At 42.1% G+C, this 26,080-nt stretch overlaps 2 protein-coding genes across 2 annotated transcripts; one reads left to right on the top strand and one right to left on the bottom strand.

The window, feature by feature from the left end:
* Positions 1-20,356, bottom strand: RAB20 (RAB20, member RAS oncogene family). Its single transcript, XM_075265292.1, has 2 exons — positions 19,890-20,356; positions 1-762 (listed from the first exon to the last, which is right to left on the bottom strand). Exons 1-2 carry the CDS (start codon positions 20,062-20,064, stop codon positions 248-250), a joined length of 690 nt encoding a protein of 229 aa, XP_075121393.1. The 5' UTR covers positions 20,065-20,356; the 3' UTR covers positions 1-247.
* PDCD6IP (programmed cell death 6 interacting protein) lies at positions 20,344-23,753 on the top strand. Its single transcript, XM_075265279.1, has 2 exons — positions 20,344-20,442; positions 20,556-23,753. The coding sequence occupies exon 2, from the start codon at positions 20,710-20,712 to the stop codon at positions 23,326-23,328; it is 2,619 nt and encodes an 872-aa protein (XP_075121380.1). The 5' UTR covers positions 20,344-20,442; positions 20,556-20,709; the 3' UTR covers positions 23,329-23,753.
* Positions 23,754-26,080: the final 2,327 nt, after the last annotated feature.

Here is a 26,080-nt window from a genome sequence, read left to right as displayed (position 1 = left end):
ACACTTAAAGATCCACAGAATCATCTTTTGTACTCAATGCTACAAATGACTTCCTTAAGGAACCCACGCGTATAGCGTCACTGTTAATATACTACGATTTGGTGTTTGCTCTTTTTGTGCAAAATTCTGCTTGTTTTCATGATGCAGTATATGTGTCTAACACGTGACCATAAGGAATGGCTGGTATAATCCATAAAATAGCTGCATATTTCCACCAGTTAGACACAACCATCAAGAAATCCACTTGTTAGCAACAGCCACTTTTAGTTTTTTTCTCAGGATGGCTCTGTGCAAGATTGACTGTATCGTCTGGTCCATTGGCTTTTTTCTTTACAATCAATGGTATAACCATATTGAAGACAGTTTCAAACAGGAGATCAACATTGTATCCAGTTTTTGCGCTGGTTTCAAAGCACATCTTGTCTGCGGCTGGAGCATGGTTTTCATCTACCAATTTATACTTAAGGATCCTTTTGTACAGAGCAATGGCATCTTCCATGTCAACCTGCTTGCGAAGTTTAGAAGCGCTGCCTCTACGTAGCTTTTCTCTGTCAAGTTCTCTTTCTGCTTCATGTTCGTCAGTGAGGTCGACTTTGTTGCCCACTACAGCAAAGATGCAGTCATCACTGGCTGTGTCTGTGAGGCTCAGGAATCTGTCCTCAAGCTCTTGAAGACTCTGCAGGTTACAGACGTCATATGTAAAGATGATAGCAGAAGCAGATCTGCAGTACATAGAGCCCAGGCCATGGAACTGCTCTCGTCCTAAAGACAGAAAACACAGTAAGATGCAGGTTACAACGTTCCTGTACATGTAGTTTCCAATTACCTCATTGACATCCTCCGTGTTCTCTCTAGTACAAGAAAACTATTCACAAAGCTCCAAACTAATTCAAAGGGTTATTTTTACTGTGTGTTTTGTCACAAACCCAGAAAAAGCTGCTTCACAGCAGTCTTTAGTGTCAGGTTTAAGATCTAACAAACCCATTCAAGCTTTAGAAAGAACTCTACAGTGATTTTTCACTGTACATTTATGCTGAACATACATAGCAGGCTAGTAGATTTTACTGTTCCATTGCATCAAAATAATATTAAAATATAAAAAAAATATTCTCCAGTTGTGTGCAGCTCCTGTGCAGACTTTTCTGTCTCCACAGTTGCACAAACTGTGTAGCCTGGAGTCAAATGCTACACCCTTACATTAAAACACTTCTTTTACGGTCTACAGGTTAAAAAAAATCTTTAAAGCCCTATAAGGCTATGTTCACATCTGCGTTCCGTCCCCCATTCCGCTTGGAAAATGTGGAGAGAAATCTCCAGGCGGAAATCAAGTGGACCCCATCACAGTCTATGAAGTTTGCAGGTAACCACAAGAGTTTACGTTTTTCGAGTTCCCATGCAAACCCGAAGAATGCAAACACTAGTGTGAAGCTAGCATAAGATAGGGAGTGTCATATATTCGAGATGAGCGAGTAGTATTCGATCAAGTAGGTATTCAATCAAATACTACGGTATTCAAAATACTCGTACTCTGTTGAATACCACGCGGTAAACGGAGTAAAAATTCAATTCCCCTCCCACCTTCCCTGGCGCTTTTTTTTTACACCAATAACTATGCAGAGGATGTGGGACAGGAACTAGGACAACGTAGGTATTAAAAAAAAAAAACATATACAGTAGAGATGAGCGAGTAGTGAAATATTTGAAAATTCGAAATTCGATTCGAGTAGACCTCAATATTCGACTATTCGATCGAATACCTGCTCGATCGAATACTACTCGCTCATCTCTATTATATATCCTTGCAAAGTGGATGTTTACCTGTTGGGAAGAGGCACATTGAAATTGGAGAGCTGGAGCAGTTTGCAAATTAAGAGTTGAGAGGTGTAAGAAGTTTGTTGATGGTTATAGGAAGTAATTGATTTCAGGGTTTGTTTGTTTTTCCAAGGGGTGTGAAATGAAATATTAAGTAGAGGTGCCAGTAATTTTGCCCGGGCCATTTTGGGAGTTTTGTGTGAAATTATATAATTTTTAGCTTTTTTTCCCCGTTTTTTTTTTTTTGTATTGTTCCAATACACACAAACAAAATAGACATGTATACAACGAAACATATGTAATATGTAATTGCAATAATTTTATGGGAGTAATACTTAATTTTCTGTAAAAATGTCAGGGGTGCCAACACTTACAGCCATGACTGTATACAAAGTACTGGACATTGAGAGCTCCACAAAAACCATCAAAGACAATCGCTACAGAAAAATCGACTGGAACACCTAATTCTAACCTGTGTCGCTCCATTCAAACTCAATGGGAGTATGGGAAACAGCAAAGAACTCCTTTGGATCTGTGAATGTTTTTGACTGGAAAACCGCTTTAGGCTGATGCTTTTGTTGCAAAAACACAGCTTTTTGATTGTTGCAGATTTTGCTGTAGTATTTTGAGCAAAAGCCAAAAGAGCTATGAGAGGAATGTGAAATATCTAGGAAGCTCTTATACTTTTACCTTATGCTCAATCCACTCCACTCAATCTGCAACAAAAAAGAAAAAGCTTTGTTTCCTCAATTTGGGGCCTCAGTCTTAACTGACAATCTGAGATTGAATGCTGGAACCCCCTTGCTAAGCTTTGCTTACAGTGCATGTAAAATAACGGACAATATACTCCTAAGTTTGAAGAGGACTTCTCTCCACCTCCACCAATTCCAGTTCTCTGCATCCTATAACAGACGCCACTACACTGATTTTGGTGCAGATGGAATTTCTCTTGCCCCCACCATTCCTGAGCAATACGTGCAGTTATTTTTGGTGCGTGATATGGTCATTAGGACCTCTATTGTCAGGAGGGCAGTCCCAAAGGGGGGGGGGGACTTAGTTCCCACCCCCTTGCCTTTCACTTTGTGAAACCACCCATTTGACAACAGAGCATTCAGCAAATCAGACATGAAAACTAAATGCTGTTTGCTTGGGGATGGTGGGGGCTACAGAACACATTCCAACTGTGACAGAATCAGTTTAGTAGTACCTATTAAAGGCTGAAAAGAACTAAAGTTGGTGGGGGTGGTGAAAGATCCTCAAGGTTAATGTGTTGTTTTTATTCTTCAGCTTGTGTAACAGTTTTCGGTAAAATACAGAATTAGGATGAACAGAATTCTCAGTGTCATGCACATACAACAGCATTAGCTGCCTCTAGTAATACAAGAAACATCAGTGAATGCAGAGATAGGAATATACACAATTTTCTGCCAGAATAAAAATGATACTTTTAGAACTGTAGGTCTTTCTTATCATAATTCCAGTGCCATGCATACAAATGAAGAAAGCATGGGGATAACAAAGAAGTCATTGGTCTAATATATCAGTGGGATGTTGAATTTTTACAGCAGTGGGATGACTTTATTTGGAATGTAGAACATGTGAGTAGTATAAAGCATATCAGTATAACAGTAGGATACACTTATTTATAGCGTATATGCTATTGCACGGGGTGAGTCCAAGAGAAAATGTTCTGGAATAAGTATACTTAGCATTGGCCACCCAATTCACTGATGGCCAATATCTAGAGCAGTATTGGGTATAAATTCATGCATTCAGTAAAGGCCTTTTTACACTCAGAAATTACCCTTACTAGAAACTTCCTAGTTGTCTCTAATAATTGGCCTGTGTAAAGATCCAATGGTGATCTGAAACACGAACAATCTCCAGATATTTAAAAAAAAAAAAAAAAAGTGTGTTGGCATCATATTCCAAAATGTAAAGAGGGTGGTTTGCTGCCAACAGTTGCAAACTAAATGGGGATGATGGTGAATTTCTGATGAATGTATTCATTCCCATTGAGTCGACATGTTTCCTTCATGCAAATGTAGCCAGCAAGCAGGCAAGATGGGGAGTGAATACTCGTAGAAATTTCCATTCCTGATCAATGGCTCACTCGGTCATCCATGTAAAACGGCCCTTCATTATTTATCCATTACAGCAGCTTTGTAGTAGTACTGAAATAGAGCTGAAGAATAGTGATCCACCACTATCCTAGCTTAAGCTGGCTACACATACCCATACAAACTCACTCAACATCTGCAGTCCACTTGGACCACAGGAGAGAAGGATCAAGCAGTTTAACTTCAAGATGCCCAATCATTTTTTTCTTGGGGAGATAAATCACCGCTAGTGGAGTCAGGCAGTCATTCTCCCCTCTCCCTGTTGACAGCACATGAATGTTCAGTCAAGCCAAGCATGCATGCGCATGGGGAGGTCAGCCAAATGGTTATCTGGCCTTACAATAATGCAAGGAACAGGGCAAGGATTACTTTGTGCCTAGACATATGTTGAAGGTGGTCCAGAGAGAATACATCTGATCTAAGGAGAGTTTACGTATCTGATAGAAGTGCAAATGTAACACTAACATATAAATACCCCTTCTGTACAAGTGATAAGAGGGCATCAAGTTAGGGGATAAGAGGCTGCAGAGGATGCTAGCAGATACATCTGTTCTCTTAGTGATCCCAGTAGTCAGATGGCACAACATTGTGGGCTTGTAGCTCTATTATGCTGCCACTAACATAGGACTGCAGACTAATGTGACAGATCAGTTTTAATAAGTGGATTAAAAAATTGGGTGACTCCTTGGTAAGCATTCAGAATGAATATGCACTAGACATTGGCCATAGAATGTGCAAATACTTGACATACTGAAATCCACTGGAGACTGCCTATGGACACAGGAACTATGGGAAGAATATGCAAATCTGCCTTCCATGATGTAATTAGGAAGACAGTTGCTGCCTCAGTATTGCAAACCAATAGAGGGCGCTCACTGGAATGTGCAAGCCTGTCTTATGACAGGATTCCAGTGAAATAACCCAATAATGGCTGCTCCCTTTCGCATCATGCTCGACCTTCCAAGAGGCCTTTGTTTTGCAATGACGCTGGGATTATTACCAGGTATAGTCTCTCAATCGAGGACAGCTGTTTTGATCTACTTGGATCTCTTCAGCTCGATGTAGAGAGGACTATAACCTGGTAGAGGTGAGAGGCTTAGACAGGGTTAAGGGGATATTGTCACTCCTTAGGGAGAGACCACGATATAGGTGTGTGGAGACTTGTTAAGCCTTTAGCACTCCACTTTGCAAGGAACTATGGGAAGAATATGCAAATCTGCCTTCCATGATGTAATTAGGAAGACAGTTGCTGCCTCAGTATTGCAAACCAATAGAGGGCGCTCACTGGAATGTGCAAGCCTGTCTTATGACAGGATTCCAGTGAAATAACCCAATAATGGCTGCTCCCTTTCACATCATGCCCGACCTTCCAAGTGGCCATCTAAAGGTAGGAGAAGAATAGCTTTTCTTAAGGCTATTCCTACGTGGTAGGCAGAAAAAAAATTGAGCTTTAATGATAGGATCCCTTTAAGGTGTTCTACATTGGCCAGGAAGGGTCTGTACGCAGACTGCTTCTTTTACATGATACCTTGGATTAGTACAGACTTTAGCTAGGTATCTGCAGGAGGTACACTCCCAATTTTGGCTCTGCACAGAAGGGCACTTTCATATGCATCAACCATTAGGTCTTCTACGAAGAGCAATAATTGGTCAACATGGAAGGTATTTCCATACAGCTTGACATTTGAGAAGCAATGGTTCATAGTCAGTGCTACTGTGTATAGTTTATCATAGATGGAGACAAACATGGATGAGGTCTTTGTTAGTATCACTTCAGGAGCAGATATTCCGTTTTTTGGCTCTAAGTTGTGAAAGAAGTAGTTTAAGACTGGCAAAGCGAGCTCACAGTCTCCACACCTCCTAACTGGAGATGGATTACAACCATTTATGTTCCATTTGATAAACCTAGCATACAGACAGGCTTACCATATAAACTTTCACATTACCTAAGTGAATGGGTGCTGTCAAAATACAAATGTGACAAAGGTTTTTTTTAAAAAATAATAATAATAATAATAATAATAATCATAATTACAGAATTCCAGACCACAGGACTTGTTAAATTTCCCTGTGTGGAGGTGACAAATCCACTGAAAAGCAAGCAACAACCATGATGGCTACTGACAGTAAATATTTAACCACTGTGTAATGTGATCAGTTACCAACAATAGATGAAAAGGTAAGACAAGTAGACAAGTTAGCAAGAAAAAAAATACACAGCAACCAACAACATGGACTAACTTAGAAATTGTCTTACATGATGATCTATAGAACAGAAAGCTAGGTTTTAGTGTATGCTTACAAATTACCGGTATATAATTTACAACTTAAGCCAATATAAATATATTTTAACCCTTAGCCATGAATGGTGGCCAGAACCTTTCTGTCAACTGGGTTTTGCTCCCTGCTCTTTATGTACTCGGCCCCCAGTACAGAATGTATGGTGATCTGCCGTGACAGTAGTGTGTGCCTGTTTCTGTGCACCGATGAGTCTACTGCAACAAGTGAGGGGAGACAGCTGGGAAAAGGGGAACCTGTTGCTACTACTGGGGAGCAGAAGGAAGGGGCATATATGAAAAGAAGAATCCGTATGGGCCCAATAGTTTGACTTGACTCCTCGATCTGACTACATTTAGATCTACATTACTACATTATAATTATGTCCTCTCTGGATTATACCAGACATTGTTTTTTTTTTTGTTTTTTTTTTAATTGTAGATCTATATTAGGACTCATTTTTTTATATGTATGCCAGAATGCATTTATAAGCAACTCTACTATTGTGCTAATGTGGAAAAATCTCCTACAACGATTTTCCATAAGTTTGAGCGGTAGGATTTTCACCCAGATTTAAGTTAATGCTTTTTCATAGATGTCAGTCTGTTCTGCTACACTGGAAATAACATGTAAATCTACAGAGACCAAGGAATTAAACAAACAAAACAGTTTCTGCCTGACAATAGCTCATGAAAGTTTACTGACATGCTGATGGCTTTGCTGAGAGATTTTTCCAATGCATGTACAGTGTACTATAGATGGTGTAAATACATTTACTCGATGTGGGTGCCATTCCAGGTAAAATATAGATCAGCTTTTCCAGGCTCTGAGGAATCCAGTATCCTATGGAGCTTACTGTAGACTAAGGCCGGGCAATTGGTGGGATTCATTCCATTAATTCGCCATTTTAAAGAATTGCTATTATGATTTTCATCGTAAGCGTGAAATCTCTCACTGAACTTTTTTTTTTTTTTTTAAAGTCTATTTAAGCAAAAATATGAAAATTGAGATTAAAACTGAAAATAGTCCATAAATTTGAACAAACCTGAGATTATATTTTTAGGCAAAAATCACCCAGCCCTACTGAGGACTAGAAAATGCAGTTGTATAGAAATAAGGATGTGTGAATTCCATTTGTTTTATGTCAAGGCGGTTGAAGAGAGTCGGGGTTTGTTTTTGGTGGAATAATAATAATAATAAGTTACTGACTGACGCTGGGTTCACACCTGCGTTCAATGTGTCCGTACTATGGTTTCCGTCTTCTGCATGGCAGAAGACGGAAACCATAGATCGGGTCCGGCCGTGCGCGGCGGTGAGCGTTTTAGGCTCTCCGCCGCGAAACCGGATTTTTTTATCTGGACACAGAGTACTGCATGTCCGACTCTGTGTCCGGATTATAAAATCTGGTTTCGCGGCGGAGAGCGCAAAACGCTCACTGCCGCGCATGGCCGGACAGCTTTCTCACCCATTCAAATGAATGGGTGAGAAAGTCTCCTGCAGGCTTCCGTCTCCTGCATCTGTTTTATGCAGGAAACGGAAACCTGCAATAAGGAAAGAAGAACGCAGATGTGAACGAGCCCTGACTCCAGCGTCAAAATAAGGAGATTAAAGGGGTTTCAGCAAAACAATGTTATTGTTTCTATACTGAAAAGTTCTACAATTTCCATCATTCTGTATTTAATCAGACTATAAGGCACAACCCAGGTTTAGGCAAAAAAAATTAGATGAAATAAAAAAAATATATATCATATTAATTTTACCTTCCCTGGTGGACAAATGGCATTATGCAGTACCATTATACTCTATGGGGGGGAACTAATGGAGCCGTGCACTGTGTGGTAGGCACTAATGTAGCATTATACTCTATAGGGGGGAACTAATGGAGCCATGCACTGTGCGGCAGGCACTAATGGAGCATTATACTACATGGTGGGCACTAATGGAGCATTATACTCTATGGGGGGAACTAATGGAGCCATGCACTGTATGGTAGGCACTAATGGAGCATTATACTACATGGTGGGCACTAATGGAGTAAAATACTATGTAGCAAGCACTAATGGAGCATTCTACTGCATGGTGGGCACTAGTGGGGAAAAATACTATATGACAGGCACTAACAGAGCAATTCTACTGTGTTGCAGGTACTAATGGAGCATCCTACTTTGTGGTGGACACTAATGGAAAATTATACAGCATAATGGGAACTAGTGGGGAAAATACTGTGTAATGAGCATTCTATTGTATGGGAGCACTAATGGAGCATTCTACTGTGTGGCCGGCCAAAAGGGGCAAAATACTATGTGACAGGCACTAATGAAGTATTATACTGTTTGGTGGAACCTAATGGTAGATTCAACTGTGTGGTGGGAATTAATAAAGCATTCCACTGTGTGTCAAGCACTAATGGAGTCTTATACTGTATAGGGGACACTACTGGAGCATTATAGTGTGGTGGGTACGGATCATTATACTGAGGAGGATTTATGGGACATTACAGTATAATGATCCCGAGTGCCCTCACTCAGATCTGACAGTTCACTAACCTGTTGCATCACAGGCAACAAAAGAGGAAGTTGCACTCTCTATAAGCCTCTATAAGCTTTCTGGATCCCTGCCTCCTGGCCTTAATAATGACCCTGGCTGGGAGAAACGCTCATCTCCAAGTCAGTGCCCCCTAAACCCAATACATTAGAACAGCGGCAGCAGAGACCTGTAATCTTCTAGGGACTAGTACCAATGCCCGCTGCCACTGTTCTAATGTATTGAGCTTAAGGAGAAGCAGTTTCTGTCATTATTAAAGACCAGAAGGCAAGGGTCTTAGTCCATGTTTGGACCACAGTATGCCAGTTAAAGTATGGAGAGTGCAGCTCCCTCGCTCCTGCCCTGTATGGATCTGTGCGGTGTGGGCAGGCAGGGAGAGTGCTGTACAGGCAAACAGCTCTTTGTATGACCAGTAAAAGCAATTTGGAAGCTTGGGCTTTTTAGCAATATTTTCCCTTGATGAAAAGTGTGTTTTATCCCCCCCCCCCCCCACAAAAAAACAAACAAACAAAAAAAACAACAACAAAAAAAACCCGGTACTCTCTGTATCAATTCCTCATGGATTTCTATAGCTCTGCTTTCTGTTAGTTATTCTGCTTTATTCCAGTGGATAAAAATCAGTCCATGGTCATGTGATAGACACACAGATGCACAACTCGTTACATCTGCCTGGAAACGAGCTATGCACTGGGGCGTGGAGAGTTCCTCACAGCTCAGTGTTCAGTGAACTGTTGGCTTTCTAGCAGTATATAAAACCGCATGTGCAGGAGGACATGAAAGGTCCTATTTAAGGTCCCCACCACCTTGGTAATTCAATTTGTTGTGGATTGCCAGCCCCTGGAAAGAGATCAAAATTATTTTGCAAAGTTTAAGATTTTTTAAGGGGTTAAAATGTAAAATGTGCCATCATCAAAATAGTACCGACCGATAGAATACAGGTAGCATGTCATTTTGTCTGCACGGTGAATGCTGTAAAAAAGAAGATATCATGTGCTGTCTATGGGAGACATGGGGGGGGGGGGGAGAATACAAGGCATACAATTACCACATATACCATTACTCCTCATGTACACACATATGGCTTATCATTATGATTCAGCATTACTTGCATTTTATACATTTAAACATCTGCTCATTCTGAGCTTAGTATTCATGTGAGCAGTTGTAGTCAGTGACTGAAAGCCCTGTATGTCTGTGTATAGAGAGATCAGGGTCAAGCAATGAGTAGAACCCACATGACTCAAACGCCAAAAGAACGGAGATGTAAATGAGCAAATGTCAGGTTATCCTGAATCTTTTCCCTCAAATCTATACATCAGTCTGCACAGCTAATCCTGCTCTATATCATGCTACCTGCAAACCGCTCTGAATTTTTATTTGACAGGTTCACTTTATCAAATCCCATTACAAGTCAAAGAGTTTCATCAGCTGCTAGATGGCAAAGTATAAGGCCCCTTGCAGACGAGCGTGGTGTGGATCATGGTGCTATCAGTGTATTTCAGATAGCACACTGACCCATTCTTTTCTATGAGCCCATACACACTAGCATGAATTTCTTGGTCCCGTGTGCGGGCTGACAGTCCAGGTTGCATCAGATGTCTTTTTTCCTATTTTGCAGCTCGTGCTTCAGTGACTCCTATTCATTTAATGAAAGGAGCCGCAGAGGCACAGCCGGCACACAGGGAATATCCCTGTGTCCCCTGTGTGTAGCCCATACTTTTGATTCACGGCTGGCCAGTTACAGCACGGTTGTCTGCAACCAGCCTTACAATGCAGAAGTGAACAGAGCGTAGCTCTGTGAGTACCCTTACATAAAATCAAAGTTGATGACGGCAATCCTAAGATTTCAATCAAAAAAGCCTTTGGAGTACTTTAATTATGTGTGTGTTGTGAATTCTTGAGCCAGCGTCATAAGCTGCTTGCACCTGCTGGGACTGCTCCCTAGATAATCTGCTCTGCCCATTCTCTACTTTTTGCTCCTTAGTAGTTTAGTTCCTGCTGTCAGGTAGATGAGGGGGCTGGCCAGATCAAGTACTGAATATGGGATAACTCATTAAAAGTTCTTAATTTATTTATTAAATCATTTGGTGGTTTTAATTGGTCAAAAGAAGGGTCTGATGGGACCTTATATCTCGCACACTAGCAAGGAAGAATTCTAGTGTTACGGTACAACTGTTCAGTAGTTGAGAATACACAACAGATGGCCTACAGCTGTCGAGGAGGCAAATACCCTGAAATTCTATGAAGTACCTTACAGTGCTATTTAGTGCCTACTAGGCATGGCAAGCATGAATATATATAGTCGTGACATAAAGCCATGCAGACTTAGAGAGAAGATATAAACTATAACCATGTCACCTGCAGGCCCTCCATGCTGAAAGTAATGCAATATCTTCTAATAAAGGTTTAGGAAATATAATATTGGTTATTACACATAACCAGATAACTGGAAAGTTACTGTATTATGTTCAGTGTACAGAACATATTTAGTGCATTTCATATACACTATAGTCACCTTTACCTGTAAGTGATATGGGGAGTTGTAATATTCCCTATATAAATATATTAATAGTTAATCTGCCGTTCTATTTTTCAAGCTTTAAGTTTACACAGAAAATGGATTATCTACCAATGCCAAAGTGCAAGTTCCTTGATGATAATTTGCTATTAACATTGAGGTGAATAGGCACACCGTAGTTACTAACATAACAATTGGCAACATCGAGACATTTAAGGGCCACACCAGAGCAGCCTCAAGTCAGATGGGAATGGTTACTTTGGGTGGGACTTGCCAAAGACTTGTCTATTTTTTCTCATGAAATGCAGAATTGCTTAGATTGATGAAAATTCAGACAAAAGTCTAGAAAACTGGAAAGTATGAAAGGGTGAATGAGATTTTTTTTTTTTTTTTTTTATTTCCCAGACTGTTTCATCCATTGAAAGAAAATGAAAGCAGAAGGCTATGGCATTGATAGCTCCTCTGGTACTAACCCAAGTAAAGAGGGTTTGGGAGAGGCAACCACAAACCATAACATTAGAGCATAATACTGGCTGTATTATCGGCTTCCGGACTGTGCATTGCAAGGATACAAAGTAAAACAGCAGAGTGAAACTAGACTGAAATGAAAAGGGGGGGGGGTGAATAATAGGAGTAAGCACCCCCCCACACACACATTATCAACAATAGGGGGAATTTATCAGTCACTCTACAACAGTTTTTGTCATAGAGGAATGATATTATGACACACATTTGGCGCAAAGCCTTTTCTTGCCACAATCCCAGTTCTGCTCATCGCATATTGTGTAAATATAGATGGGCCTCAGCCCAACATATTTATTATAACCCATACCAATTTTATACTGCAAATTACACTAGTTCTTAAAGTGTTGACCACTTTAACCGGATTGTCACTTCCCTTTATAACCTAACTAGTCCTCAGTGTCATGGACATGTGCACAGGAACAGAATACTTCTAACACGGAACATACCCAGAATGAATGGGGATTCCCTTTTACTTAGAAAACAATGTGCACCCATATAAGGCTCAGCCTTCCTCACTAAGGTACAACAATCAAAGTCAGCAGGTCAGCGCTTCAACCAATATAAGATGATATATGAGCACATTCTAAAAGTCAATTCCGTACTAAAATAGTATACACCATCATATTAGTACTTTATTATTTTTTTTTCGAAGGCCTCTAACTGTGCCATCTCTCAAACCCAGTGCACGAAAAAAGTGGGAGTGCCACTAAAAAAAAAAAACGTGTAAAGGATGCTTTTCTGCCGTAGGTGCCCATCCCAAAAGGGAATGGGTTCCCAACCTCTCTCCAAGACCGCTGGGCCAAAAGGCACCAAGCAGCCCCGAGTCTCAATTGGGACGGACTGCCGAAGCAGAAGGTCTCACTTGCTCTTTTCCCCTTGGGCTGCCACCACCTAGGGTACTAAGAGCCGATCCTACATACAGTTTCTCCCTGGGCTGCCACCACCTGGGATACTCCTGTCCTCAGATGCCTTGCCTGCCTCCACCGAAGCAAAGGCAGGTCACTGATGGAGGAGAGAGCCCATTACAGACTTGCAGCCCCTCCACTAGACGTCGGGAAGGTCCCAAAAGAGCACCGCATCCCTTCATCCACACAAAAAACAGTGACAAAGAGTGACAAAAACAAAGCGTGAAAAAAAGACTAACAAGTGAGTAGAGTGCCCGTTCAGGCCCGGTCTACCCCCCGGATCTATAAAAATTTCCCAGCGCTGGTAAAGTGGGTGTCACAAAGGTGTATATAGTGCCAGTAGCAATGTGCTGAAAATCAGTGGGATCCCACCCCAGTGATCTAAGGCACCCCAATACTTTAATGGGCTTATGGACAAAGTCTCAGTAGCTTCGATCATAGTTAGGGAGCATAGAAGGTTCGCAAATTTAAATGGGACAGGGCTAAAACAATACCTGTCCCAAAACAGATTTAACAACCAGCAGATTAACACATAAATGGCTAAAACAAAAGAATATAATTCCAAGGGAGAAGGACCAAACAATGATAGATAAGAACATCTAAAGAATTACTTGATGTAGAGAGCAGGCGGAGAAGTAAATACACAAGAGACAGGGTACCTCAAAGATACACAATAGTTCACAAAAGCACACTGATAGCACCCCTCTGTAAAAGTAAAGAAAAAAAGGGAGAAGAGATAAAAGGGTGGGGAAGAAAACACAGAGAGACATGAAAGGGGGGGGGGATAAAACCAGAACAGGGGCCAATAGCACAGATTCAGCCTATAAAGCATGTATAATCTAATTGTTCATTTACTACCTGTGGTTGTAAGGTATTCAATCTAAAAATCTACTGTGCCTCTTAAAATAAAATTGGCCCATTCCCTCCTCTCACCAATTCAATTGCTTGGAAACTTAGACCTGAAACTTCACCTGCATGATACTTGGCAAAGTGCCTGGCCACTGGTGTGTCCCGCCTGTTATGAATGTCATATTAAGAGACAAATGTTATGGTTTCTAGAAGTAAAAAGATATACAATTTCCCAATATACTTTCTGTATCAATTCCTAACAGTTTTCTAGATCTCTACTTGCTATCATTCATTCTGCTTACCTCTAGTAGATGAAATTCTGACCATGGTCAAGTGAGTTACAGTCCATGGTCATGTGAGGTACAGTCCATGGTCATGTCATGAACACACATGGGTGCACAGCTCGTTATAGTCCCAGCACAGTAATCAGATATCTGCCTGCTAACGAGCTATGCCCCTGGCTCCATTCTATCAGTGCTGGAGGTACAGCACGCGCTCATTGAAGCCAGTGTGTACTCCTCTGATTGCAGTGAGAAATTGCGCTGGTGTGGGGAGTACAGAAGCAGCATGAGTATAAAAGTTTTGGTTTTTTTATTTATTGAGGACATCTATGATTTTACAACAGGGCAATTTGGGACACTAAACCCCTGGTCATTAAAGACCTGAGAGTCCTTGACGCTAGGTTCACAATACCTTGAGGGTTTCCATCGTTCAGGTTCACATGGGGACCCAAAACATGGAGACCCTGTCTACTTTAAAAGTGGAATGACTTTTCTCTGCATAGATTTTAAGTGGATTCTGTAGCAGAGTTTCCTACAGAGACTACAACACAAGTGTGAATGCAGCCTTACTGTCCCAAATCGAACTGACAGACCCAATTTACTAAATTCCCGTTCTAGTGCCTGTATGCTTAGAGTTCAAAACTTTAATAATGAATGTGAAATGCTAAAAAGTATGATCCACCAATTTTTTCAGAAACATGGATTCCCATGGTTTTCATGCAATCACAGTGCGATCCCGAGGTTTCCTCTGAAAGAATCTCATTTACATGCATTTCCCAGAAGCCATTGAAAGCAATCATCATAAATGTGAAAGCAAATGATGAATATGCATTTCACAAAAGATGAGCTGACATTCTGAAGCGGCTACTTCTTCATTTCAGTTTTACAATAAATGGGAATTCTGACATGTGGTAATGTTTTATAGGGCAGAAGTACAGCAATCTGTTAGACATTCAAGGTGCCAGCATTGTCTTATGATTTAGGCAATGACTTATTCGGAATTAATGTTTAGAAATGTGGCATTGTTTACGTATTGACAGCAAGTAGATTTACTGAACATTTGCCAACTCGCTAGGTCCATTTGCATTCATCAGCATCTAATCTGAAGACAGTGAAAACACTCAATAAAAGACTAATGCATCATGACCACGACTGTAGTTTTTACCCACAATTGCGGATAAAGTACAGTCTCATTCATTTCTATGGGCCCAGACATGCGGCCCCAATTTTTGCGCATTATTCAAGGACTGCAAATTATGAAGCAGATCCTATTTCAGGCCGTATTTACGGCAAAGATCAGTGTGGAAAGTGGTAGACTCCATTTAAATAGGTCACAAATCTCTATTTTTTTGTACCAACCTCACCACTTTCCTGAAAGTAAGTGTGCTGTGGGTGGTGCAAATGATCCAGTTAACTAGCATAAAAGATGCATAAAATCTACGCACGTGCCTAGTCATAAATGAGGAGTGTGCTCCAGGAGTGCATGAAATGTCAAAACTGGCGTACTAAATCCGCTGAATTTTTGTTGTTTTTTCTACAGATTTTGTTGTGTTTTTATGAGCCAAAGCCAGAACGAATGAGACATTTAAAGTAAGCATTTCTACTTCCCCATCCCAATGTAGGCTAGATTGTAACATTGACATGGATTGCAACATTGAATTGTTACCCCTTACAATGCAAAGCCTGTAGGAATTAAACTATGAATTTCACATCAAAAGCAGCATTATTTGGTAAAGCTTTTGCCACTGCAGAAAATCTACACCATATCAGTCCTGTGTGGACATGCCCTTAGGTGCAAATCCTAAAACTGTAACAAAACAAAAAATAAAAAACAAAGCAATTCTCTTTCTGCTGAGATTGCAACAATTCAATGCTGCAATCCATGTCAATGTTAAAACTTGAAGAGGACCTTTCATGACTTGAATTCAGCGCACTGTCGGCTTTCCAGCAGTATATAGAACTGCCTGTGCCCCAAACCATGAAAGGTCCTCTTTAAAGAATTTGATGCTGAATTTGTCTGGCAGAAAATTTCAGCTTCAGGAACTTGAAAAAGATTTTGATGTGGATTCTGAAAATCTACTTAAAAACAGGTAAAAAATCTCCCATTCATTTCAAAGAACGATCAGAATGCTTCTTTTTTTCTGCTAGCTGACACTAGGTTCCAACTAGCATTGCATCTCCCCAACAGACCTGAACAACAGAGAGATGGACCGCTAAAACAGTGGACACACATGGAGCCCAGTGGACTCCATTAACTATAATGGAGTCATTCAGTATCCATCATTTTTAAACTGAAACCCTGATGGAGGAAAAAGTCCTCCCATGCAGCCTCCTGCATTATTACAGATTTTATTCATTTCAGTGCAATATGGCTTATATACACATATGATATTTAGTTTTATGTACTCAAGTATATACATTTATGTGGTTGTCTAAAGTGGGTAGGTGGGTATGTAATATATATATATATATATATATATATATATATATATATATATATATATATATATATATACACACACACACACACACACACACAATCCATGTATATTTCGCTTAGGGAGCGTTCACACTACCGTCGGTGTCCGACATGTAGTGTCCGCTCAAAATCTGTCACGGACACTAGGAGCGGACACTAGATGTGTCCGTGACACCTGTCATTCACTTTAATGGGCATCGGGTGCGTTCTTTTGCACTCCGTGCCCGTCCTTCACTGTCCGCTTGTAAAGATGTCCGACTTCTCAAGCGGACAGAAGAACCCTGCATGCAGAACCCTGCATGCAGGGTTTTTCTGTCCGCTTGAGAAGTCGGACATCTTCTCTTGCAGACAGGAAAGGACGGGCACGGAGTGCAAAAGAACGCACCCGATGCCCATTAAAGTGAATGACAGGTGTCACGGACACAGCTAGTGTCCGCTCCTAGTGTCCGTGACAGATTTTGAGCGGACACTAGGAGCGGACACTACATGTCGGACACCGACGGTAGTGTGAACGCCCCCTTAGCTATCATTTTAATCATAGTTAATTTGTCCCTATAACCATTGTTACTAGGGGTGTGGGGGGCTGTGGATCATTTGATTTACTGTCTTTGAGTACAATCTTATCTATTCATGTTTTACCATTGTCCAGCAGTTGGTTTCAGCTTTTGTTCAGAGATATCCTCAAGATGAATGCCCTATTGAACTGGTAATCAGGTGTAGACTCCCCCTCTGGCTCCTTTTGTGTTTAATTAAAGGGGCTCTATCAGCAAAATTATGCTAATAGAGCCCAACATATGCGTGAATAGCCTTTAAAAAGGCTATTCAGGCACCGTAAATGTTATATTAAATCCCGGTCCCGTTTTTAAATAAAAGCATTAAAACATATATGCTAATCTTACCGAACGTGCACCATGGGCGGGGATGCACGATGTGACGTCAGCTTCGGGCACGCCTGCCTCTTCTGTCTTCTTGTAGTAATGCCCTCTGGTTCCGTGTCTTCTTCCGTGCACGTTCAGTAAGATTTGCATATATGTTTTAATGCTTTTATTTCAAAACGAGACGGGGATTTAATATAACATTTACGGTGCCTGAATAGCCTTTTTAAAGGCTATTCTCGCATATGTGGGGCTCTATTAGGATAATTTTGCTGATAGAGCCCCTTTAAGGAAACTCAGTTCAATCCAGTTGTTCACGGAGACCACTGCCTTCCCCAGATAACAATAGGTATAAAGATGGTGGCATGAAAACGAGTTATTAGCTCAAACACTGGAACAGAACTTAAAGCATTATATGTCCAGAACGTTGATTCTACATCTGGGCCACAAGAAGGTGGACGGGGCCCCAGACTGTGATTTGAACCATTTTCTTGCCCGAAGCCAAGTATAATGAACTTTTCTACTTTTTCTTTTACTTGTGTGAGTCTTTCATTACACAGTATTTCCCTTATTATAAATCATATTTGAACACAACTACAAAAACACACATTTGATTTTTCCTTATGTAATATCTGCCATGTGAACATAGCCTTCAGCTTCAACAACACAACTTTATAAATGCCTTGTGACAAAAAAATAGGAAAACCTGTCAGAGTCCTACCTGAGAAATAAGCAGCATATGGGAATACTGACAACAGTTTGTGGTTATTCATTCCTGGCATTCTGTACTCTGACCACCAGTTTCACAAGTATTTTGCATCAGTATTTGGAAGCCAAATCTAGGAGCGGATCCAGAAAACAGAATAAGTAGAAATCTTTCCACAATATATCTTCTCACTCCTGACTTGGGCTTACAAATACTGATGAGAATGTCCCCCTTCCCCATGGCAGCTACTTTTACATTTACGCTGTGGTTTCCGATTTTGACGGATCCATCAGGAAGAAATGGATCTGAACAAAAACAGACGGACACAAACGGATTACCATCTGCCATTAACTTCAGAGTGATCAGCCGCTTTCTGCTATGGATTCATTATTTTGGCATATATGGCTTTTTGCTGCGACTAAAAAAAAAAAACGCTCCACAACAGAAGGGATGTCAAAGGGCAGCACTTGAGCAGCTGAAACATCCACCTACCTCAATGATAAATACTGTAGATCTGTTTTTATCACTTTTTAGCAGAACAGAAAAACTGATAACACAACAGAACCACAACACAGATGTGAACACAGACTAACCATAAAGTTGTGAAATCTTGTATGTCCCAATTTTAAAGTGCCCGTGTAGAACACATTGCTGCTACAAATGTCAGTATTCTGGGACAGTTACAGTCCATGGGCATATTTGGGTCTCTGTGTTATAAAACTGCAATTGTGGCAGAGTTACAGGAGCCTTTAATTTCATTCAAAGGTTGGAGTATCCAAAAAAACAGCTGTGTAACGTCTGATCATATGTGCACACACAGCCATTGCGGTAGAGCACAGAGGACATGCAGCTTTGTATTGGGGTTGCCCATGAGCCCTTAATGATCACCACCATTTTCTTGGCTTAAAAAGTGTTAAAAAGCACACTCTATGTTTTCTCACTTTGTAATATTTTCTGCATTAAAGTCTGGTTCTGAACTGCTGAAACTGTAGACAGGAGGGATAAGATGTGCAAAGGTGTCCCCTGGGCCACTTAAGAATGCACTAACATACATGGTAAGTAAGGGTTGGGGGACTTCTCCAGACACACCATAAACCACTCTGCATACTGTACTGAGTTCCACTATATTCCAAGCAAACTACCCTGAGCTAGAGAGCCCCTTTATTGTCTGCATAAACCACTCTGCATACTGTTCTGAGTTCCACTATATTCCAAGCAAACTACCCTGCAGCTAGAGAGCCCCTTTATTGTCTGCATAAACCACTCTGCATACTGTGCTGAGTTCCACTACATTCCAAGCAAACTACCCTGCAGCTAGAGAGCCCCTTTATTTTCTGCATAAACCACTCTGCATACTGTGCTGAGTTCCACTACATTCCAAGCAAACTACCCTGCAGCTAGAGAGCCCCTTTATTTTCTGCATAAACCACTCTGCATACTGTGCTGAGTTCCACTATATTCCAAGCAAACTACTCTGCAGCTAGAGAGCCCCTTTATTGTCTGCATAAACCACTCTGCATACTGTGCTGAGTTCCACTATATTCCAAACAATCTACCCTGCAGCTAGAGAGCCCCTTTATTGTCTGCATAAACCACTCTGCATACTGTGCTGAGTTCCACTATATTCCAAACAATCTACCCTGCAGCTAGAGAGCCCCTTTATTGTCTGCATAAACCACTCTGCATACTGTGCGGAGTTCCACTATATTCCAAACAATCTACCCTGCAGCTAGAGAGCCCCTTTATTGTCTGCATAAACCACTCTGCATACTGTGCTGAGTTCCACTATATTCCAAACAATCTACCCTGCAGCTAGAGAGCCCCTTTATTGTCTGCAGTGCACAAGCATACCTGCAGTGTCCCAGATGGAGATGTTATAGGGTCCCAACTGCTTGAGGTAAAATGCTCCTCCGACCGTGCTGACCGTCTCCTGGAACCTCCTAACAATCTACCCTGCAGCTAGAGAGCCCCTTTATTGTCTGCAGTGCACAAGCATACCTGCAGTGTCCCAGATGGAGATGTTATAGGGTCCCAACTGCTTGAGGTAAAATGCTCCTCCGACCGTGCTGACCGTCTCCTGGAACCTCCTCTCCATGTACCTGTGCAGAAGGGACGTCTTGCCCACGTTCATGTCTCCTAGGAGCACCACCTTCACGTCTGGTTTCTTCATCATGATGCCAGGCAGCTATGGACCACCGCTAGTTGCAGAAGGAGAGGAGCAGGCAGGATGAGCCCGGTCCATAAACTAGAAAGCGGCGACTAATGCCTTGGGTGTGCCGGGGCAGGGTAGGTGGGCAGCTGGCAGCGCATAGCTGAGACCCCCGTTGCAGCCACTCAGCTGTGCAGACTCTTCTCACACTTGAGCAGAACTTTGCTAACTTGGCATAAACAGGGAAGAGTTCAGGAAGTTGTTCCCCATGCAGTCCCCTCCCTGCCCGGCTCCTCCTCCTCCATGATGTGCGGGGCTCAGACGCCGCATACTTATTAGTGAGCGCCTCGTCGTTATCCTGGCTGCTGTGGAGCCCGGGCCCGCTGACATCTTTGTCTACATGTACGTATGTAATGGAGGGCAGGGCTGCCTGCAGTGACAGGTGCCGCCACTGGCTACTATATGGGGCTATTATATGACATGGGAGCAGGAAGTGACAGTGCACTCTCTTTCAGGTGACTCACCCTGCCGTGTGACCGAAAAGCACGGGAGGAGGAGGAGGCGTCACCCGGAAACATCGCCCGCTCGGACGATACTGAGCTAAAGAGAGAGCGCCGCCAGCCATAGCACACATCTCTTCCCGGTCAGCTAGCAGGACGCGGTGCAGCCATGGCCGCCTTCATCTCCGTGCCCCTGAAGAAGACGTCGGAGGTAGACCTGGTCAAGCCGCTCTCCAAGTTCATCCAGAACACGTACCCGTCCGGGGAAGAACAGGCCGAGTACTGCCGGGCGGTGGACGAGCTGAACAAGCTACGCAAGAGCGCGGTGAGTAGGCCGCTGGATAAACATGAGAGCTCGCTGGAGACCGTCATGAGGTACTACGACCAGCTCTGCTCCATAGAGCCCAAGTTCCCGTTCAGCGAAGGCCAGCTGTGCCTCACCTTTACCTGGAAGGACGCCTTTGATAAGGGCTCTCTGTTCGGGGGCTCGGTGAAGCTCAGCCTGGCCAGCCTGGGCTATGAGAAGACCTGTGTACTCTTCAACATCGGGGCCCTGGCCAGTCAGATCGCCTCGGAGCAGAACCTGGACAATGATGAAGCTCTGAAGGCCGCCTCCAGGTACTACCAGCTGTCCAGTGGGGCCTTCTCCCACATCAAAGACACTGTGCTGTCCTCCCTGAACCGAGACCCCACGGTGGACATCTCCCCTGACACTGTGGGCAGTCTGAGTATCATCATGCTGGCCCAGGCCCAGGAGGTCTTCTTCCTCAAAGCCACCAGAGACAAGATGAAGGATGCTGTCATAGCCAAGCTGGCCAACCAAGCTGCTGACTTCTATGGAGATGCCCTCAAGCAGTGCCAGTACAAAGATGCTCTGCCCAAGGAGGTGTACCCTGTACTGGCGGCCAAGCACTGCCTCATGCAGGCCCATGCAGAGTACCATCAGTCTATCTTGGCAAAGCAACAGAAGAAGTTTGGGGAAGAGATTGGCAGGTTACAGCATGCTGCCGACCTGGTGAAAACCGTCACCTCCAGGTATGATGAGTATGTCAGCGTCAAGGACCTGTCTGACAGAGTCAGCCGTGCACTGACAGCTGCCAAAAAAGACAACGACTTTATTTACCACGATAGAGTCCCAGACTTAAAAGACCTTGACCCAATTGGAAAGGCTCCTCTTGTGAAATCCACCCCTATCTCTGTGCCCCTGAGTCAGAAGTACACCGACTTGTTTGAGAAGATGGTACCTCTTGCTGTACAACAGTCAATGAGTCTGTATAACCAGAGAAAGGGTGAACTGATCAATGGCACAATTGCCAGGATGCGTGATGCCACAACCTTATGCAATGGGGTCCTTGCGTCTTTAAATCTTCCTGCTGCAATTGAAGATGTTTCTGGTGACAGTGTACCTCAGTCTATTTTGCAGAAATCAAAGGCTGTCATTGAGCAAGGTGGTATCCAGACAATTGACCAACTAGTCAAAGACCTTCCAGAGCTTCTCCTGCGAAACAAGGAAATTCTGGAGGCATCACTCAAGTTCCTGGATGAGGAAGAAGCAACCGATAATGAGCTGAAATGCAAATTCAAAGAAAGATGGCAAAGAACACCTTCTATTGAACTGTATAAACCTCTGAGAAGCGAAGGTGCCAACCTGCGCAATATTTTGGATAAAGCCATCTCAGCAGATGCCATTGTGAAAGAGCGGTATCAGTCTCAACGTGAAGCCATCTCCATCTTATGTAAGGGAGAAGCTGATCTCAATGCATCAATTCCTTCTGCCAACCCTGCAAAGACAATGCAGGGCAGTGAGGTTGTAAACACTTTAAAGTCGCTGTTGGCCCATTTAGATGAGGTAAAGAAAGAAAGAGAGCAACTTGAGAATGATATTAAATCTGTTAATTTTGACATGACAACCAAGTTTCTCACTGCTTTGGCACAAGATGGAGCCATCAATGAAGAAGCTTTGTCTGTGACTGAGCTTGATCGTGTCTATGGAGGGTACACTGACAGAGTACAGAAGAACCTTACAAAGCAGGAGGATCTGATCGGGCAAATACAAGTTGCTCACCAGGAATTCTCAAAGATGAAGCAATCAAACAGTGAGGCCAACCTAAGAGAAGAAGTCTTGAAAAAACTAGCTGCTGGGCATGACAGCTACATTGAACTTGTTGCCAACTTGAGAGAAGGGACAAAGTTCTACAATGACCTGACAGAAGTCCTGCTTAAATTCCAAGGTAAATGCAGTGATATTGTTTTTGCCAGGAAGACTGAAAGAGATGAATTACTAAAGGATTTGCAACAAAGTATTGCCAGAGAACCAAGCGCTCCATCAATGCCAGCTGTACCAAGTTACCAGAATGCTGCTTCATCTTCCACAGTTCCTGCTAGTGGTGGATCATCAAGCACTCCAACACCAGCTCCAAGGACTGTGTATACCAACAAGCAGCCTCCACCACGTCCCCCTCCTCCAGCAATGCCCACAAGTGCACCAGTCCCTGTTAGTGCAGCTCAGAATGTGAACCCTGCCCTTGCAGGTGCTACTGCTCCAGCACCTGCTCAGCCTCTCCCTAGTACTATTCCATCACAGGCACAGGGTCCTCCATTCCCCACCTACCCAGGATATACAGGGTATTATGGGATGCCCATGCCTGTTGGCTATAATCCATATATGTATGGCCATCAAACCATGCCTCCCTACCTATACCAACCACAGGCTGGTCAGGCACCTTACCCGACCCAACCATCTGGTTACCCATGCCCACAGCCACCTTTCTTCCCACCTCAGCAATAAGTGTGTAGACAAAAAAAAAAATTAAGAAAACTGAAAGAGTATGGGCCCCGTACAATATATACCAGTCCCTAATTCTTGTCTTGAGTTCTAAGAACTGTTTGAGCTATACTTCTGGTTGCACTAAGCCATTTCTGCCTGTTTTCAGCTGAGATATGATCAGAAAGAAAGTGACTCTTATAGTTTTGCCTGACAAAAAAAAAAAATGACCTTGAGCTCTGATACAGAGATTTTTTTCTGGTAATGTGCAGATATCTCTGGTAACACTATGCTCTTTCATATATTAAAAAAAAATGGTTGTTAGTTCTCTATTTTTCTTTCTCTATTTTTACTCTTTATTTCTTTTACATTTAGTTATTGTATGCTATTTGGTCTATTAATCAAAAGCCTTGTAAATCATCATAATGAAAATAAATGTAAAAAAAGCACAGTACTGTTTGAGAATCGTGTAATATGGTATAATTCCAAAAATAGGGCTGCTTGGGTTTATGGATATGTTCTTACTAAACATTTTGAGTTAAGTGACTAAGATCAGTTATAGTTATTATCACCGGACTTTTACCTCATTTCTTAGTTAATAATTACTCCACATTAATTGCGATATGAGCACTGCATCAATGTTGTGTTATATTTCTGATGGAACTAAAGGTGTGTCACAGCTGGAAGAATGTAGATGGAGTATTCAAGGGCATCCATGGTTATATAGGTTCTGCAAGACCCAGTAAAAGATCCTAGATGAATTCCCTTAGTTTGCAGTCTATCAAAAAACAAATACAAAAAAATCCTGGTTACTGTGAATGTCAGAATGTGTAAGTGACTTGGTTATCTACCTCACTGTAGAGATGTGTCCTCATATCGTATATCTTGAGGTCAGATATGCTGACTGGAATTTCTCATTTACATTTATACTAAGGAGATTTGCATTTTTTTTTTTTTTTTTAAACTTCAGTGTGTGGGATATATATTATATAGAGTGTAGCAGATGCTATTTCTGTAATAAGTTGTCCCAAGTGCCCCATATGAATAGAGTAGTGTTGCATATGTAGTCGGTGGCTGCTGATACTGCAGCTCAGCTCCCATTAAAATCAATAGGAGCTGACCTGCAGTACCTGTGCCCAGCATTTATATAGTATACAGACTTGATTGTGAACAGCTGATCTGCATGGGGGCTGGCAGTCAGCACCATCAGATACTTATGGCTTATCCTAACTAAACTTCCTGGACTACCCTTTTGAAGTGGAATTTGCCATTTATATCCTCCACCATTTTATGATATGTTGTCTGGGTGACTACATATTTTTATTTATTTTTTTCTCTCTGCACATCTAGGGGGCTAAGGGCTTGTTCACACGGGGCAAGAGGGGGTGGATTTTGACGCCGAATGCACCTCAAAATCCACCCCCTCAGAATAGAGGTCTGTGTAGACTGCTAGTGTCCTTTTTCCGTAAGTGGTTTGTTCCCGCTTACGGGAAAAAAGAAGCGAGCTGCCCTTTCTTCAGGCAGATTCCGCGGCTGATTCAGCCCCGGCGTCCGCCTCACGGCAGAACCCTCCAGACTAGACCCATTCATTTGGGCCTACTCTGGAGCATGAAGCCACAGCAGGTGTATTTTGGTCCTATTCTGATGTGGCTACGCGTGTCAAAATCGGGACCAAAATGCGCGGTCCCTAGCCCCGTGTGAACTAGCCCCTAGAATGCCACTCTGTAGGGAAAAACTTGGAAGAGGGTGCAATAGTATTTACCAAATATTCCCTCGGGGGGGAAAAAAAAAAATCACATTTTTCTATACATTGCTGATGTCTTTGTTCTGCCCTATTCTTGACATTTTGAGGTTGTTTTTTTTTGTTTGTTTTTTTTTCTCCTCTCTGGGCTGTGCTTCTGATGTATCAGGCAACCTGTCTGTAGCACTTGCCTTAGGCCTTGTGCTCAAGTTCATGTTTTGTATCCCTGTCCAAAACCAGGACTGAGTTGAAAAAAACAGAACAAAAGCAAAATCTTTCTTTTATACCTTATTTCTGTGTAGTCTTCACTCGTGGTTTTGGCTTGCAAAACATTGACGTGTGAACAAGATCTTAGAATGACACTGTATTTGTTCATATGTTGTAACATTATCCACTAATAAGTAGGAAAGACACATGCTTGTACAGAATATAAATCTTATTAAACACACTTTAGTAGCTTGCAGCATTAAACCCACCAAGGTCTAGCTTCCTGCTCCTGTTGAGACTCTGATAGAGATGATGGTTGATTTTTTTTTCTGTCTTGGTTCAGTGCCAAAAAGCAATATAAACTTTCACTTTGCTTTTCAAGAGCTTCTCTGAAGTCTGGTGCTTATATCTGCTTGTGTTACGACTGGGCCCTGTGCACTTTCTTAACATTTCTTGCTTCATGTTACTGCCGTTTTTTTTTTTCTCACTTTTATTATTGTAATATACTTTATTAACCTATTTTACTTCCTCTTAGGGAGAACTTTAGAGTTCCCTTTCTATTATCTATGCTCTAATCTGCTTTGCCATGGAGATTAACCCACCACTATTCATTGGCCCAGATTTGCTATTGTGATTATAACTACACTTTGGCGTAAACCTTATGCATCTAGCTAGGGCTAAAAAAAATTTCAACTTGCGAGAGATGTGAAGCTTTATAAAAAAAAAAAAAAAAAAAGTGTAGCTTAAGCGTGCCAACATTGTATTGTAAAATTCTAGATTGTATTGTAAAATTCTAGTCTAGTTGGCTAGACAGTATAAAGATATGTT

Source organism: Leptodactylus fuscus, chromosome 2 (assembly GCF_031893055.1).
Source record: "Leptodactylus fuscus isolate aLepFus1 chromosome 2, aLepFus1.hap2, whole genome shotgun sequence".
Lineage (NCBI taxonomy): Eukaryota > Metazoa > Chordata > Amphibia > Anura > Leptodactylidae > Leptodactylus > Leptodactylus fuscus.
The sequence above is the reverse complement of the archived record's forward strand: the minus strand, read 5'-3'. Positions and strand labels throughout refer to the sequence as shown.